Here is a 19,315-nt window from a genome sequence, read left to right as displayed (position 1 = left end):
AGTACAACCCCAATAATTACAGGGGCATTACAGTCAGCAGCAACCTCGGGAAACTCTTCTGTTGCATTATAAATAACAGATTAGTGAACTTCATTCAAGAACACAAGACATTAAATAAATGTCAGATTGGATTCATGCCTAAACAGAGAACAACTAATCACATCTACACTTCACTCACTTATTCAGAAATATGTTCAGCAAACAAAACAAGGCAAAATATTCGGCTGCTTCATTGACTTTAAAAAGGCCTTTGATTCTGTTTGGCATAACAGACTCTTCCTGAAACTCATCCAGAGTGGAATAGGAGGAAAGACATATGATGTCATAAAAGACATGTACACTGACAATAAATGCTGTGTGAAGATTAATGACAAAAGAACCAGTTATTTCAATCAGACCAAGGGAGTTCATCAAGGCTGCAGCCTCAGCCCAACTCTATTTAATATTTATATCAATGAACTGGCCACAAACCTTCAAAAGTCATCTTGCTCTGGACTGATCTTAGATGGCAGAGAAATCAAATGCCTCCTTTACGCTGATGACCTCCTGCTGCTGTCCCCTAGTGAAGAGGGACTACATGAAAGCCTCTCCATTTTAGAAAAATATAGCAGTGATTGGGCTTTACCATTAAACATGGAGAAGTCCACAGTCATGATCTTTCAGAAAAAAAATTGCATTATGAGCAATAAATATATATTCACAATCGGGGGAACAATCCTTCATCATGCCAACCACTAAAATGATTTGGTTCTTACAATCTCTGCTTCAGGATTTACTTTTTGAATTTGTGACATGACTTAAATTTGTAATCACAACTTTTGCCTTCTGGGAGCCTGGAACAGTGTACTTCGATCATATCATTGGTGTCCAACAGAGGGCGGTACTCGACAGCGGGGAGACCAAGCTTTTGTCCACGCTCAGTGATATTTTTAGAGTAGGCTTGTTTACATCAACCTTATATTTGATTCTATGATTCTAAACGGTTTTAGCACTTTGCTATATGGTTGCTAATGTGTTTCAAGTTATTTTTAGGGTGTTGTTGGGGTGGTAGCTTGAGTGTTACTTATGATTTTCTCGTCCCTTGATAGCATATGCTATAGATTTATGAATCCCAGTGCTGGATCAGTTTGGGGTAAGTTTTTAAAGGGGCTGTAAGCGATTTTTTTCCCCCCTCTCTCGTGGAAAGGTGTGCAAAAATGTTTACAACGTGAAATATATGTTGTGCCGAATTTTGATTCCCTGCAGGAAAGCGACTGCCCCTCGCGTGCACGCGCATCACACAGTTGATATGGCGCTGCGAGTTTGAGCGCTATCCTGTTTACTAGCCATTCATAAGCGATCTTTTTCCACACAGCTAGCACCAAGAAAGCATAAAAAGAACATGGAAGTGTTGTTCAAGCATACATTAATAAGTAGATATTAAATTAGTTTGCATAAAGGATGCACAAATTTAGCAGAACCGAGGGTTTGACAGCGTTATGAATGAAGGAAAGTTCTCTTTACGTTTTGCCAAAGCAAAGATGTTTTAATGTCCCTTTGAAATAAAACTTGAGTTTAACGATCCAAGACTGTGGTGATGTGACGTTTATATATATATATATATATATATATATATATATATATATATATATATATATATATATATATATATATATATTTAATCTGTATATATAGAAATATACATAGAAATTGGACCGAGAGAAAGTTTCATAAGAGATTAGAAACGAATATCAGACTACACTTAAGGGAATATATGAGTCAATTAAATGCTTGCAGTGTAACAATACACCTGTAGATGGCACACTCTCACTTTGATTATAGTTGTGAGAGTTTATGTCAGTGTATCTTTACATTTAAAAAAAGAAGGGAAAAAAAACACTTCCGTTTTAAAATGATTTATTATTTACTCTTTAAAGACCACGAACATAAAGCTACCTCAGAATGTTTATTATTATTATGCAATTCATTTTCTAACACCTTATGGCCCAAAACACATGCTCGTGTTTTTCTTCCAAAAATAAGTAATAAAGTAATAAAAATAATATTTGAAAAGACATCTGCCTCGAGGTCAGCTGCTGACTCAAAAACTGCTGCCATGGAGGGGTGTAAAGTAACAAATTACATATACTCATGTTACTGTAATTAAGTAGTTTTCCCAGGATTTGTACTTTAAGCAGTTTAAGCAAATTTCTATGCTTTAATTAGAGTTAATTTTAAGTAACTGTACTTTCAATGCGCTATTATCTCACTGTCTGTGTTTGCTACTTCCCCAGTCTGATTTTGTTTGTATCTATCAACATGATTGGCTAGAGAGAGTCTTGTGACTCCCATCAAATCAAATTCGCAATGAAAAAGGCCAATTGCATGATTGTGTCATGTGAGTTTAACTTGCTCAAGCCAGATATCATCATTAATCCTGCCTCTAATTTGAAGAAACATATAGAGGTACATTTAATATTTCTGTTTACTAGATTCTGTGTGTATATCGTAGCCTGTAATTTAACTATCTGTAAATTGTCTATCACTGAGATTATTGGGTTGATGTGAGAGATTAAGGCAATGTTATAAATAGGGCTGGGCAATAAAACAGTCTTGACGTTTATTTGAAAAAATAAGAGAGATCGATATTGATGATAACATTTTTAGTAATTTTCTATATTTAGCCTATGTTCTACATCTAGAACAGAGGTGTTCATTGCATCGATGGCGATTGCAAGACAATCACTGAATGGTTGATCTAGATAAAATATAATTATTTCCTGTCATCTGTAGCTGCATGCTGTTTCATTGACAGGCAGCTAATGTTTGTGCGATTAGGCGGGTTCATGCCTAAATAATTAAATACAATTTATAATTCCGCCAATGCCCATCTTGATGAGGCATTATGTAAACTGCATTTGGTTTGGTCTACAGTGAGTGAAAACAGTGGGACAAAAATCAAAATGTTGGACTTGAAGTGTGCATGTAACCGAATTGAGCACTGTCTAGAAGGCTACACCCTATAAAAGCTATTAATCAAACAAGGAGACGAGAAAACCACTCACTACTTTTGGCTTGATAACTTCAGTAGCTTTAAAATATTAATGTAATAGAATAAAACAGTGAAATTTGTAATAATAATATTTTTTAATAATTTATTTTATTTTTTATTTTTTTTTTATATAATACTGACCCCTGATGTAGAGATTGTGTTAATTTGAACAATACATTTCCAGGAAAGTAGAGATGATAAAATATTTTATCTGTTTTTTCTAATGCCTGATAGAAAAGTATAAACCTTTGCAGAGCAACACTTCAGGCAGAATATTCCCATCAGTCACAAACTTCAGAAAACTGTGCATCATGCATTAGAATGAGAACACAACTATTTCTGGGCTTAAACAATACAAGAACTAAATCAATGTGGAAAGTTGTATCTCAAAAGGAGGACAATGTGCCCCCCCCCCCAAAAAAAAAGCACATAAATGCAGCATAAAACTAATCCATATGACTCCAGTGGTTAAATCCATGTCTTCAGAAGTGATAAGTGTGGGTGAGGAACAGATCAATATTTAAGTCCATTTTTACTAGAAATTCTTCACCCTCCCCAGAAGATGGCGATATCCATGAAGAATGTGAATCATCAAAACAAAAGAAGAAGAATGTGAAAGTTAAAGTGGAGACTGACTGAGCAGGGAGGATAATTTATAGTAAAAATTGACTTAATTATTGATTTGTTTCTCACCGCATCTGTCATATATCTTCTGAGGACATTGAGTTAACCACTGGAGTCACATGGATTAGGCTACTTTTATGCTGACTTTCTTTTGGAGCTTAAAAATTTTGGCACCTGTTACACTTGCATTTTATGGACTAAAAGAGCTGAGATATTATTCTAAAAATCTTAATTTGTGTTCAGCAGAAGAAAGTCATACACATCTGGAATGGCATGAGGGTGAGTAAAAAATGAGATCATTTTCATTTTTGAGTGAATTATTTCTTTGAAGCCTGATGTGGCACCTGTACCAAACCACTGCTGTACCCCCTCTATTGTGCGGGACATAACGCACCAAGTGACCCTACTTTTTTAGTGGGTTTTAAAAAAAATGTTGCATTGTTTTGAACATGTTTTATGCGCAACAGTAACTCTCTTGTCGGCATTAAGGAAAATGTAGACCCTGCACATAAACTGATTTAAATGTAATAGTTTCATACATTATGATATTGAAAATAACTTTCATCTTTTCATTTCTGTAATCATGCTGCCCTTTTATTTATTTTTTAAAATCAGATTCATGTAGTGTTTACAGTATCATAGATAAGTGATGTATTTTAAAAGTTGTCAATCACAAACCCATATAAAATACCTGTATTTTTTATTCTTTCTGGTGTGAGTGTAAATTACATTATGTGTGCAACATTTTTAAATTGCAGCATAGAGTTTATATTATAATGGGGCTTAGATTTTATAACTCAGTACTCACTACTCACTACCAATGAGTACTTTTAAATGAGCTACTCTTTTACTCTTAATTGAGTAGATTTTAGGACAGGTATTTTTACTCTACTCATACTACATTTTTTAAGATGTAACAGTACTTTTACTTGTGTATTATTTTTCAGTACTCTTTCCACCCCTGCTGCTATGTTATTTAAAGAGATAAAGATTGTTGAGTTGATGCCATCATTTTTATACAGTTTCATTACTTCAGAATGTGTTGGGACCTTCTTTCAATAACTTTTGGAGAAATTTCACAGACACATCACATGTGATGGTGACATTTATAGCTAAGAAGTCTATGCCCTTAAAATATTTTGTCTGGCCACTCTGCCATAAACCCCAGATTGTTGGAGTGATGCATTGATGGTTGTCCTTTTGCAAGTTTCTCATATCTCCACACATGATCTCTGGAGCTCAACCAGAGAGACCATCGGGTTCTAGGTCACCTCTCTTACCAAGGCCCTTCTCCCCCAATTGCTCAATTTGGCCAGGCGGTCATCTTTAGGAAGAGTCCTGGTTGTTCCAAACTTCTTCCATTGAAAAATTATGTAGGCCATTGTGTTCTTGGGAACCTTCAATGCAGCCAATTTTTTTTTTTTTTGGTAGCCTTCCCCAGATCTGTGCCTCGACACAATCCTGTCTCTGAGCTCTGCAGGCAGTTCCTTTGACATCATGGCTTGGTTTTTGCTCTGATATGCATTTTCAGCTGTGAGACTGTATACACACAGGTGGACTCCAATCAAAGTGTAGAAACATTTCAAAGATGATCCAGAGAAATGGGATGCACCTAAGCAAAATTTCAAGTATCATAGCAAAGAGTTTGAATATTTATGTCAATTTGATATTTCATTTTTTTTCTTCTTTTTAATATATATATATGCAAAGTTATCAAAAATCTGCTTTTTGCTTTGTCTTTATGGGGTATGGAGTGTAGATTGATGTGAAAAATAAAATCATTTAAAGCATAAGTATGCATCATAACAAAATATGAAATAATGAAGTGGTTTGAATACTTTCTGAATGCACTGTATCAACCAATGGAGGCTGTGCCCTTAAAAGCATTCTACTGTAGCTTTACTAGGATGGATGTTTTTATTACACCTGCTGAAAATGTATTCCCCTCTCAGTCTCAGGATTGCAAGGCCATAGAAACATAACATTTTTGTTGGTGAAATATCCTATGGAGTCTGTCCTCAAAAGCATTTGACTGTAGCTTCAATAGGATGGGTTTACAAGAGCGGAATGTAATTTCGGCAATGTTATTATTACATCTGTCAAATGTATTCCCCTCCCAATCTCAGGTTTACAAGGCCACAGAGACAGCACATTTATGTTGGTGATGGTGGCAGACAAGCCTCTGCCTTCCCTACTAAGGAGGAAGCAGGCACTGGAGTGAACAATACATGTAGTCTTTAATGTTCAACTTAAACACAACATTAAGCTTTTCAATAGAATATATTTTGGCAGGTGTAATAACATTGCCGAAATTATATTCCCCTCTAACAAATCCATCCTATTAACGCTACAGTCAATGCTTTTTAGGGCACAGCCTCCAGAGGAACATATATCACCAGCATAAATGTGATGTTTTTGTGGCCTTGTAATCCTGAGATTGAAAGGTGAATACATATTCGGCAGGTGTAATAATGACATTGACGAAATTATATTCCCCTTTGGTAAATCCATCCTATTGAAGCTAGTCAAATGTTTTTGAGGGCACAGCCTCCATAGGTAGAAATGCGACCAGCAAAAATGTGATGTGTCTGTGACATTTTATCCCAAAGTTATTGAAAAGGGGGTCCCAGCACACACCGAAATAATGTGATTTTGTATCAACGCAACAATCTTTATATCCTTAAATATCATGGCAGTAGTGATTAAGTCAGCAGCTGACCTGGAGGCAGATGGCTTTTCAATGTTATTTTTATGAGTATTACTAGCTGTAATGTTTACAAAATATTGACCATGTGTATTGGGCAGTAAGGTGTTGGAAAATTTATTGAATAATAATAATGATAATAACATTCTGAGGTATCTTTATATTCTTAGCGCTTTTAAGAGTGAATAATAAATCTATTTTAAAACTGAACTGAGTTTAATAATTTGGTTTATTTCCTATTTATATATATATATATATATATATATATATATATATATATATATATATATTTATATATAATGATACACTATTTATTGTTGAGAGAGTTGTATGTCAAAGTGAGAGTATGCCATCTACAGGTCTATTGTTAACACTGCAAATATTTAATCGCCTCTTCTGTATTCCCTTACATTTTGTCTAATATACGATTCTAAACTCTTATGAAACTTTGTCTATGTATCGGTTTCTATACACAGATTTTTTTTTTAATGATTTGTACTTTTTATTAATAACATTCATATGTTCAGTAAGTGAATAAACTTACACACCATGTGAATTAATAAGAAAAGTCAACAGCACAAATGTCACAAATGTTTTAATAAAGATAATTTGGTATCTTTATCGAGTTGGAAGGTTCTTGAAAAAGGGGTGTGGCTAATCCAACGGCCCAGTTAGACAGCTTGGGCAAACTCTAGAACAGCTAAAACCGCTTACAGCACCTTTAACTAATTTGTTCAATTTTTTTTTTAATTAAAATTGAGTTAATAATTTAAATAATTTATTTAAAAGACAGTATAAGGAAACAATGGGCAAATCTAAAACACATTATTATGAAAACTGTCATTTGATTAAAAGATTACCTAGAAAAAAACATACTCTGCACATGCGCAGTAGAGCTCACAGCTGTATCTAAGGAAAAACGTTTTTCCTCGAGACAAATCTTCACGGAAAATACTGATTTCAAGGTATGAAAGTGAGGTTTTTGTCTAATATTTTTATTTTGTGGTCTATTATCTATTTATCTCTAGCCTGGCTGTAGGTAAAACTAATATGATTGACAGACGGTAACATTGTAGCTGGAAGATTCTATTATGTCTACACCGAGAGCAAGTGTAACTAAACTTTTTCAGGACACTGTATTTTAAAGATAATTTTGTAAAAATCTAAATAATTTTACAGATCTTTATTGTAAAGGGTTTGAACAATGTTATCCATGCTTGTTCAATGAACCATTAACAATTAATAAACATGCTCCTGTGGAACGGTCGTTAAGACACAAACAGCTTACAGCCGATAGGCAATTTAGGACACTAAAGAGACCTTGCTACTGACTCTGAAAAACACCTAAATTAAGATGCCCAGGGTCCCTGTTCATCTGTGTGAACATGCATTATGCATGCTGCATGGAGGCATGAGGACTGCAGATGTGGCCAGGGCAATAAATTGCAATATGCGTACTGTGAGATGCCTAAGACAGCGCTACAGGGTGACAGGAATGACAACTGATCGTCCTCGCAGTGGCAGACCACATGTAACAACACCTGTACAGGATTGGTACATCCGAGTATCACACCTGCGGGAGAGGTACATGATGGCAACAACTGCCTGAGCTACACCAGGAACGCACAATCCCTCCATCAGTGTGCAGTCTGTCTGCAAAAGGATGAGAGAGGCTGGAATGAGGGCTTGTAGGCCTGTTGTTACCAGACATCACCGGCAACAACGTCACCTATGGGCACAAACCCACCTTTGCTGGACCATATAGGACTGGCAAAAAGTGCTCTTTACTGACAAGTCGTGTTTTTGTCTCACCTGGGGTGATGGTCGGACTTGCGTTTATCTTCTAAGGAATGAGCATTATACTGAGGCCTGTGCTCTGGAGCGGGATCAATTTGGAGGTGGAGGGTCCGTCATGGTCTGGGGCAGTGTGTCACAGCATCATCGGACTGAGCTTGTTGTCATTGCAGGCAATCTCAACACTGTGCATTACAGGGAGGATATCCTCCTCCCTCATGTGGTACCCTTCCTGCAGGCTCATCCTGACATGAACCTCCAGCATGACAATGCCACCAGCCATACAGCATGGCTGGGACCTGTTGGATCAGAGGGCGAGGGCTAGGGCCATTCCCCCCAGAAATATCCAGGAACTTGCAAGTGCCTTGGTGGAAGAGTGGGGTGACATCTCACAGCAGGAACTGGCAAATCTGGTGCAGTCCATGAGGAGGAGATTCACTGCAGTTCTTAATGCAGCTGTTGGCCACACCAGATACTGACTGTTACTTTTGATTTTTAACAAAAAATAGGAATTTTATTCATTCTTATCTTTAGTTTTTCATTATATTGTTTAGATTTTTGCTTTTAAAAATGTACAAATCGATGTATGAAATTTGAACATTTACCAGCCAGTGGGTAATCACAGACATTTTTAGTTGCAAAGCACGTAATTTGCTCGCATTAGATTCAAAGATTGATCTTAAGAATCGAGATTGTTCAAATGATGATCGTGATGCTTCTGCAAATGGTATTTTTAACAAGTCACTGTTACAGCACCCATGTTCTTTTATCAATGTATGAATAATATTTTTTTCATGTGTTTTATAGGAAATAGAGCCCATTAACTTGATGATTAGTGGTAATGTCATTATCAGCACAAACTGCTACCGAAATGAGCGCTGCTTCCATTAGTCCATTAATATCTCCCAAGAACACTGTATGATTCAGTTATGTACTCACACATACTCACAGAACTCTATTGGCATTGAGTTGGCTTGTAGCATAGTACTACTCGTTGAAATGCAGCATTTCATCTTTATTGGTTGGCTGCCAGTGCTTTAAACAATTTAGCAATAATATTGGTTTAATAACTGAACATACTTGGTTGTTTAGTCTTAAGATGGAAGTCTGATAACGTACAACATAAATGCACTATACTTGTGTTTTCCTGCTAAATATAGTCTAATCTTTAGTGACAACATAATTAAGATTGGCATAACCCAACATGCGTATTAACACATTATAATGTCATTAATAGTAAGTAGGTTTCTTAAAATAATAAATGTTTCCACACTTTAGTTCTATTATTTTTATTTTTTCTTAGTTTAGAACATAAAACAGTATTGTGGATCTTACCACATACACTATTGTATTCACATAATACACCATACAGCTACAAGGAGAGAGACCAAACAAAAGATAACACTTTTTACATACTGCATACTCAACATGAAAAATAGAACCAAGAACAATTTTTAACTCATAAAGGAATGTAGCTGCCAGTTTTTTCTTTTACCCTCCTTTTTGTTTACACATTTTGTCATTTTTATGTTTAAAACTGGGCATAATCGATACTTTAACGTGAGTGAGTGCTGATAGAAGGGGCAGAGAGTAGTGTGTGTGTGTGTGTGTGTGTGTGTGTGTGTGTGTGTGTGCTTGTGTGACTGTGCCCAAATGGAAGGTGTGAATAAAGAAAAGTATGTGTATAACCAAGAAAATGAAAACATTTATAAAAGTCCAACATGGGTGAAAACGAATATCTGGGCAGTTCAGGTAGCACCAGAATATTACATTAACAGTCTATTCACATCATCAGCATGAGTACCTATTCCTCTACCTGTCATCATGCACTTCAAGTACCATTTCAATTATTTAGGGTGAGGACTACAAAGGATAACTGTTGGAGTGCTTTTTTTTTTTTATTGTTGACAGTGAACATCAGAAACCTCTTAGAAATAATTGTAAAAAGATTAAAAAAATGATCAGCACCATAAAGGTTTTCTATTCTCTCAAACAGAGTTCGCATTTTAATTTAAGAGCCTATAGCAACAGTTTTTGCTAAGAGTCATTTCCACAGTGAACTTTAAGGGGTAGCACCATGGTTAAAAGCCATTTAGGGTGAGTAAAACTGAATTAGGCAAGAGCAATCTTGAAACATTTTTGTTTTTTTACTTCAGGGTTAAGTCCAACATTTCCAAGAACAACCAAGATAATATAATGTGAGTGCACATTAAATGTAAGTTATGTAAGACTCACCCCACATGATATTTAATAAAATAAAAATGAAGAATTACACTCTTAAGCAGTCACATTAGAAACAGAGTGCAACTGCAATGTTACACGCGATATTTTTTCGGTTCCTTGGGCAATTTTCATATAAACGTGATTTACTTGCACTCCCTTTCAAAGAAATGTGAGTTGCGAACGGTGTTAGTATTGATCAACAAGTTTTCACTTGTTTGGATGCATCAGATGCAGGGGAAGAAAGCCGGTGATAATGGTAGTAGAGGTATTGGTGTAAATACAGTACTCACGAAAGGACAGCAGTATCTTGAGTAGACCAACAAAGCATCATGGTTTGTGCTCTGTTGACGACTTGACATACAGAAAACTGAAGACTTAAAAAAATCTGAATTAATTCGTGATTAGGCCATCATCCCTCACCAGTTAAATAATCTTACCTAAATATTTAACTATTTACATTTCTATCTCTCCCAATAAAATTCCATTAAATCAAAAACTAGGTTTCAAGTTGTCAATAATCCGTTCTTATTTTTTTCTCCATTAAAATCAAGGTTAAAAGTGCTTTTATAAAATCCTCTCTTCAATATTTACAATTTCTCTAAAATAACCAACCAAAAAAAATATATATATATAAAATGACAGCAATCACAATAACAATCATCATCATCATTATCATTATCATATAATAAATAACAATAAAAAAAAAAAGTAGGTACGAATGTGGATGTAGGCAGCAAGCCTGCAGTCTGTAGCGTCCATGTATTTGTAGCATGTTGTGACTGGGACCAGTGTCTGTACAACATGAGGTAAAGAGCTTTAGGACCACTTAGTGAGCACCAGGATCTCTCCTCTGTGAGTGTTAAGCATCTTGCAGCCCTATGTAAACCAGCGGCAGCCCTGCTTGCGCCCTATATGTAGCTCACACACGCATGGACAAGCAGTCACACTGGTACACATACATTCTAACCAGTGTGCATGTTTTGAATCCATGCATGTGCACACAAACACACACAAGCAAACAGACATATGCATTATGCAACAACGATCAACTGAAACTGTATGCATTGCCAATCAGCACCATGAATGAGTTTTGAGTAACCTCTCAGTCCAAAAAGAGAGAAGAGGTTTGCTTATAACAAGTGGGGCGATTTACAGGAGCGTAAAATCCTCATAGTAGCACTAACTCTACTAACTCTGCTGTCCATTAGGCTGGTGGATTTAACCAGCAGTGGGTATGAAAACAAGAAAATAATAACTTAGATTAACATCATTATAACAAATGGGTAGTTATAGATTAATCAGGTTACGGAAGACATTTTTAGTTTCACTAAGGCCAGTTTTGTTGGGAAACCCATGGTAAAAAACACACAAAAAAACAAAACAATAATTGACAATTGAGAACCAGTTAGGTAATTTATCCTCTGTCAGTCTGCTGACAGAAACGACTAGATCAAACAATGTTACATATCTTTAGATACTCATCTAAGTTATTATTTTAATAAACTTTCTCTTACCTACTGAAGCTTTAAGTCTCTGCAGATCAGTCAGTCTGAAGTGAGCAAAGCAAAGACTGCAGAATTTCAAGCCAATTAAAAAATGGCTAAAGTTTAGAATTCTCTGTGAGCGGAGTATGGATTGTTTATTCTATAAGAAAATCACAAGCTTAAGACCCATTGTAGGTTATTTGTAGCTCTTAAGGGCTGTTTTTATTGAGGTGGATTTTTGCTAGCATTACCAGCACCTCAGAGAGCTTAGTCTAAAAAATGCCCCATGGGTAGTGAAGAATAGCCAATGAAACTGCACCACAGGCAAATTAATCAGCACCAATCAGATGACAAGATGGAAATTTGAGCCAATTACCAGGACTGAGAGGTTCCTGTAACTGAACTTGATTGACATCTGCTGCTAAAGAGCACCCAAGTCCAGCACCTGCCTCAATATTGTGAGAGCAAAATTAGAGACTCTTGAGACAGAAAATAAGCACCATTTGAAGGGATGAGAAACTTTACAGATTTCATTGAGTGGCACCAAACAGAAAGGCCCAAGCTGTTGTCAGGTACTCTCTTTCTAATTTTGGTCACATGTTCAGTGACTACAGTTAGGAGCTGATACTCTAGAGTTGCCTTAATGCAGTCACATAAATATGACTTGCAACGGTGTGAAGGCGATTCTTTTATAGATAGGTTGATGGGTGGAAAAGGCGAAAAGCGCAAAAAAAAAATGCTGATTAGCTTGTTGTCATGTTCATATTAAACAAGCGAGAATGAGAAAAGTACGTCCCTCTTAGCCAAAGGGGGTAAATCTAAATATTAAAAACGATGATGAAAAAACAATAAAATTCAAATAAAAAATATTAATCTTTATAATATAATAACAATACCTGTAATATCAACGTTGACAGTAACAATAGCAATTGTAATAATATTGATAATAGATCAATAATAATTAGGATCATCAAATTCACTTAAGGAGGGGTAGCTATGGAAATCCCTCCCACGTTGGAGAGAGCAAGAGCACCATAGACAGCGTGTCCATTTGGGGAGTTCCCAAACTGCTGCCAATATTTGAGGTAAATGAAAAAAAAGTGCCCCTTCCTTTTTTCTCCCTCCCTTGTGGTGACCTGAGAGAGGTGTTAGAGCTAGAAGAAGGGACGCAAATGGTAAAGGAGTAAGATTCATGATCCTTATTTCTTTTCCCTTATCTGGCTCCAGGGAGCAACAGTCTACGAGTGTTCACACAAACCGACTGTAAGGGCCAGTGAGGTGTGTGGACGGGTAGGGTGAAACATTGACTATGGTGGTGGTATGCTGTGTGGGTGCCATCCGTGTCACCACACCATCTCGTTTGTCCTTGGTCTGTCCTGGGGATGGGCTTGCTGATCCAGCCGCCCACTTGCGCTTCTTCCCATAGGCCTTAATTTCATCTTGGGAGAGACCCAAAAGAGCTGCTTCTTGTTGCCGCTGTCGCGCTCGCTCAGCTAGGAGTTTCATCTTGGCCTCCCACAAAGCCAAGCCATGGCAGGGCTGGTTAAGGTTCTTGTGCTGGTAGAAGACCAGGGAAATACGGCTTGGGTGGGTACGGTCAGGCTTTTTAAGTGGTGTGGTAGCATGAAGCTCCCGACGGGCACATTCAATCAAGACAGAGCCATGAGCAGGGGCCACTGCTACTCCTCCAATGTTAGGGTCCAAAAAGTTGTGCTCGCTGTCTGACCACACCTCTTCCTCTTCAGGGTCATGCTCACTCTGGGCCTCTGCCTCACTGTCCCAGCATGCCTGCCCATTGGATCTCTGCAGTGCATCAGGGAACAAGCGACCCTCAGGAGCCGGAGACAGTGTGCTGCCTGCTGCGTAACCACCCCCAGATTTCCAGGCTTTCTCCTGCAGTCCTAGAGGAGCAGAGCCACAATTCTCACCTGCATATGATAGGATTTTGTCAGGGAAAGCACCAGTAGGGTTGTCTTGCCTAAGACCACCAGCACCATAACCAATAGGACCATAAGGACCCCATGCCTTAGGTTGTGGACTTGGGGCAGGGCTATCCCACTGTCGTGGGGTGGACGGGTGTGGAGAGAGAGCAGGGGAAAGACCTGCGTTTATGGATGGGGAGGGAGATGGGGCAGGGGATGACATTGGAGTGCTAGGGTGGGGATAGGAATTCCACTGTTGCTGCTGTATATACTGGGGGTGCTCATGTTGGTGTCTGTGTTGCTGGTGGAGCCTCTGCTTATCTGAAGTAAGGGGAAAATTTGCTGAACTTGGCCTGTGGTTTCCTTCCCAGCCTTTAGAGACTAGGCTGCCATTTGGCTTGTGCCCAGGCCAGCCTTCAGGCTTTGAAGTGGTATTGGGAGTGCTAGGGCAGCTCTGACCTTGCTCATCTGATCTGCCATCATATAGTGGCACATCCATAGGCTCCTGCTTAATTATGGGTGTTGAGTAATGTGTCTGTTCAAGTGACACTGATGGTGTACGACTGTGTGGAACAGGCGACTGTGAAAAGTCTGATGGGTGTGGGTAGCCTTGAATGGATGAATCACTTATTTGTTGCTGTGTCTGCCCATATTGGTTTGAATATGGCTGTGCTATCTTGGCTTGGAGACTCTGAACATCTGGCTTCTGGTCAAATGATGTGGCAGGGGGTTCTCCAGCTTTTACCCAGGCTTCATTACCATAACTCAAGAGCTCAGGAGGAAAAAGTGCATTTGGAGGGTAGTTGTAGTATCCATATCGCATGGCCTGGAGGTTAGGGTGAAAGCCATTGATGGGGCTCTGTGCAGGAGGTTGGCTGTTGTTAGGGATGCAACCTCTTGCATAGTTACAGGGGTAGGAGAATGAACTGTTCATGCTGTGGGGATCTGGTGTTGCCTTGCCGTTCCCAAGTGCTGGGTAGCCATGTATGGCACCATTGAAGGGCTGGAAGCGGTCAACAGGCTCTTTTTTGATGGTGGGCTTCACCTCCTGTTTTGGAATAGCTAAAAAAAAAAAAGAGTAAAATATATGATAAACTTATCATCCCTAGTTATTGAGTGCCAGTTTCAGAAGCTTAGTGCTCAGGTCAGTGCATTATTTAAATGTAAAATATTAAATAAAAAAATAAAAACCCTCTATTTTAATGGTAAATTCTATTTAAATACTGGCAAATGAATCCTCTCTAATGCAGCTTAAAGCCAATGTGCCCCCTCCTCAGTTAATTACATGGCTAATCCTTTACCCTAACCTGCAATTAATATAACTAACAACTTTTAGTTGTAATTGTACATATGGAAATCGAGAAAACTGAGATTTAACCACTGACCTTTATTGCCTTGCTGAAGGTAGGGTGAATCTGCATGGTGCGTCTCCATCTTGATAGTCTTCTCTGGGGTTTCTGCAAGCTGCAGTTTCTTGTTCTTCTTCTCTGAAGCGGCCTTTTTGGCCTCCATGCGACGCTGCCGGCAGGATTTAGCAGGTTCTGGAAGTTTCCTAACCTCTCTACGGAAGTTAGCAAGCACCTGAATGGCTCCTGTTTGCATTTTTAGGCGCTGGTTCTCCTCGCTACCATTTTCATCCGTTAGAGAGATCTTGTAGAGCGGAAGCACATGCAGCTGCTCATCATCTGGGATCGTGCCCACTGAGCGATTGTCCTCTTTTGTAAAAGTGCACACCTGATTGTAACAATATAAAGAAACATAAGGTTAAAGTAAATACTGTAGCACTAATTCTACCATATAGTTCACACATTATTGTACACAATAAAGTTGAGAACACTAATATAAATTCTAGAAGTGAATCTTGAGACTACTCAAATAACGTACCACAGTACAGCCATTGTGGAGGTTATGCTGGTCTTTGTGAGCATGGGCACAGAAATCCATGCATGCAGTGACTCCGGAAAATGGCCGTCCTTCCTTCAACCCCAGCCGACAGTCTGAAGCAATGTTCTCACTAACACACTGAGGAGCAAATAAAATATATTTAGTGTAAATTAAAACTAAAAAAATTAAAAGGCCATTTAGATTTCATTTATTTCTTAAGCATTTAAAAAACAAATTGTTGATGCACTTTTTTGTTGATCTACTTGCTATGTAATTCAGTTCTATACGTAACAAAGTTTTAATCACCTGAAACCCCACCAAACATACAAGTCCAAATTCACACATTCTAATTTCCACAAAATCAGTTTGGTTTTAATATGATTAAATTACACAGTTCTGTCAGGACAGCTTTTCTATTTTGTGTAGTGATGAACTTTTAATAATTCAAACCTGGTTACTGTAGGCCTGGGGAGCAAGTTGATTATACAGAGGGGCCACGTGAGTGGCCAAGTTTTGGAAATTATCCCTGAGATAGTCCTCCTGCACAAAAATATAAACATTTCAAATTAGTTAACATGGGCTATCATGCATAGACAATTAAATATGAACAAGAAAATGTCAAATGCATTTGTTTTATATTTCTGTTCATCCACTTGTAGTAATTAATTGTAAATAAATATAGCAGTGAATGTTACACTGACAAGTCAACATTATTGAAACTTGACTAATTTTCATGTATAATTTTACAAGTGCATTCAGAAATGACCACCATTAACATTCTAATTTTAGGTTTAACAAACCTCTTTGGGGTGTTCTCCCTGCAGTCTGAACTTGCGAGGGGTTTTGCTTCGAGCGTACTTGCATCCATTGAAGTACATACTCCAGGAGCAGCCAAAAGAGAAGGAAGCGCCACATTTATCTGGGTCCTTCCCTTGGCATGCACAGGTTCGACTGCAAAAGGAATCCACCATGCAATTAATTAGTGGTCAATATAAACTATTACAATAGTTACATACTTTGAGGCATTTTGCTGTAGCCACATCTTAACTCTTTCCCCGCCAGCGTTTTTAAAAAAAAGTTGCCAGCCACCGCCAGGGTTTTTGACGATTTTCGCTAAACTTTAATGGCCCGCAGAATATTTTCTTCCATGAATATATGAAGATGCTATATATCACAATAAAGATCTGAGCCTCTGCTTTTAGGCAAAAAAACCGATTTTATTTTATCTTCATTTGTTCTTTTTTTATTGCGACTTGAACAGAGGTCGGTTTTGTCAAAAAAAACAACATTTCAGACAAAAAGCTGATAAAAAGGCATGTTTATGTCTGATATTTTGAGCTTCTCAATACTCCACTTCTTCATGTTTGAGACGATCGCAGTCTGTTTCTTTGATCAAAGAGTTGTGTACTCTTTCAAAACATGCGCAGGGGTCTTCCTTACCGTATAACACCTAAAACACGGAAACCCGGAAAATTCTGTGTTTGGCGGGGAAGCGTTTTTTTCATAAAACACGGAAAATTCCGTGTTTGGCGGGGAAAGAGTTAAGAGAACTGTGCCTTACATGATCACATACTGCAAGTGTGTGTGATTAAACTGCATTTATAAGAGGTTCTTTGAGCGAAATCATGTGAGCACACTTGCAGTGGCAGAGTGGTAGGGCAGGTTGAAGCTGCAGTTCTCACCACAGAGTTAAGCAAAGGTGTGGTGCCGGCCTGCAAGTTACCCAATCCCATCCCCTCCTCTTTCCCCAATAATTCCTGTTCCCTTATTACTGCATCTCTTGAAGAGGAAAAATAAGTGGTGGTGGAAACTCACCCGTCATTGAGTCCACAGCGGCGGCTGGTGGCGTTGCCGTATTTGGTGATTGTTTCTGTGAGTTCTCGATACAGTTTATCTCCCAGAGCATGAGGCACACCTTCCCAGGCCAGTATGACAACAATAATGACAGTATTGGCACAGTGATGCCCAGGCCGTTGCTTCACCAGACATAATAATTTCTCTGCCTCACTGCTGCGACGAATAACCTACAGAGAAAGCCCGTCAGTAATGATGAAAGCATAATAAAGTTCAGACCATCATAAGCTGTCTTTACTCTGCAAAAATTTTCCAAAAGCTGCATCTGAAGTGACATATATACCATGAGTAAATAAAGGTGCATTAACACACTGTTTAATGCTGCTAATAGTGGCATAAATGCCTTAACACATAAATGAGAATTGCATAAATAATGTAAATAAACAGTATGCTCTCTCATAACAACTACAAGTTAAAAGCTACTTTGATGCTGCACTTCATTTACACAGAACCAAAGCAGCATCAGAGCAGCCTTTGGCACTAGGTGCTTAGAGCAGCCTTAACTTGGCTCTGTACAGACACATATAGATGCTCAATTGTGTTCACTGCAGCAGGACAAAATTTCAAGAAGAACTTTTCTAGAATCATCATGTTCCCATATGTACGTATTAATTCACAAACCACACAGTGCATGTCAAAAATGGCACGGAAAACATAATTTAGTTTTCAATTTTCTGTTATTACCATGTGGCAAGAGACACTTACCCACTTAGCAATAGGACATCCCTGAGAGCTCTTCCCCTCTCGCCCTGTGTAAACCAACTTCTCAATACGAATGGCTTCACCCTTCTCCCCATACCTGTAATCATAAGACAGAGGTTCAGTGACTGATAACTGTCAAATTACACTGTGATAATGTGACATAAAAATAAAGCCCCAAATCAACTCAAGACACATTTCTGGACTTTATATACTTGACATATCTTTGTGTATAGAATTGAGCAAACAAATTAACAGAATATACAAATATATTTACATGATGGCCAATGATCTCAGTGAACAATCACTTGTCTCCTCAAATTAAACTCTTAGTGGACAGAGCATGACAACAGCATGTGTTAAGAATAAATACCATTCAGCTATAATTGCACAGTCTGGGGGAGAAGCTTCAAAGATTCACAGGGGTGGGCTATGAGGTCAAAGGCCACAAAAGGGTCAGGCTTAGGCTTTAGAAGGCTATAGTCACTCTCTGACAGACAAACAAAGGGGAGGTTCTTACCCTACCCTCCAACCCCCTCTTTTTCCCTGCCCTCTGAAGAGCAGATAAGTAAGGCTATAGAAATAAAGCTACTATGCCCTCAATCAGCACTCATATAAAGCAATGAGAGTGGACGAGTATACCAAAGGTCAGCAAAGGTGGAGCTACTATGTCCTAATGGGTCAAGGAAGTCTGAGCTTCTGTGTGCTTACAGAAGAAATAGGGGTGGCTCCCCGGTGCCCTTTTTGTATTCCTTCCTGCCACTGAATGATCACAGGATCATTCAAGTATTGGTAAAGAAAGTTTTCATAATGTAGGGAATATTTCATTAATTTATCATGTATGAAAAATGTGCATGATTTACACCATATATAGATTGAACATGCTAAAGATATGGACCCAGGGTCCTGGTAGCTCAGTGAGTAAAGACACTGACTTCCACCCCAGGAGTCGCAAATTTGAATCCAGGATGTGCTGAGTGACTCCAGCCAGGTCTCCTAAGCAACCAAATTGGCCCGGTTTCTAGGGTGGGTAGAGTCAAATGGGGTAACCTCCTCGTGGTCGCTATAATGTGGTTCTTGCTCTCAGTGGTGCACA

General features: G+C 38.3%; 1 protein-coding gene across 3 annotated transcripts in view; it reads right to left on the bottom strand.

Annotated features, from left to right (window-relative positions):
* Positions 1–9,426: 9,426 nt before the first annotated feature.
* The window catches only part of LOC127625892 (methylcytosine dioxygenase tet3-like), a 47,281-nt gene continuing 37,392 nt past the window's right edge, over positions 9,427–19,315 (bottom strand). For all 3 annotated transcript variants that reach the window (XM_052101335.1, XM_052101350.1, XM_052101343.1), the window contains 7 exons: positions 18,226–18,319; positions 17,482–17,690; positions 16,467–16,617; positions 16,117–16,206; positions 15,667–15,804; positions 15,168–15,516; positions 9,427–14,844 (listed from right to left, as the gene is read on the bottom strand). In XM_052101335.1, the coding sequence (XP_051957295.1) occupies positions 13,109–14,844; positions 15,168–15,516; positions 15,667–15,804; positions 16,117–16,206; positions 16,467–16,617; positions 17,482–17,690; positions 18,226–18,319 (2,767 nt within the window). In that variant the 3' untranslated portion in view covers positions 9,427–13,108. The remainder of the gene's footprint in view (positions 14,845–15,167; positions 15,517–15,666; positions 15,805–16,116; positions 16,207–16,466; positions 16,618–17,481; positions 17,691–18,225; positions 18,320–19,315) is intronic.

This window comes from Xyrauchen texanus, chromosome 3 (genome assembly GCF_025860055.1).
Source record: "Xyrauchen texanus isolate HMW12.3.18 chromosome 3, RBS_HiC_50CHRs, whole genome shotgun sequence".
Classification (NCBI taxonomy): domain Eukaryota; kingdom Metazoa; phylum Chordata; class Actinopteri; order Cypriniformes; family Catostomidae; genus Xyrauchen; species Xyrauchen texanus.
This window is presented reverse-complemented; position numbering and strand designations above follow the sequence as displayed.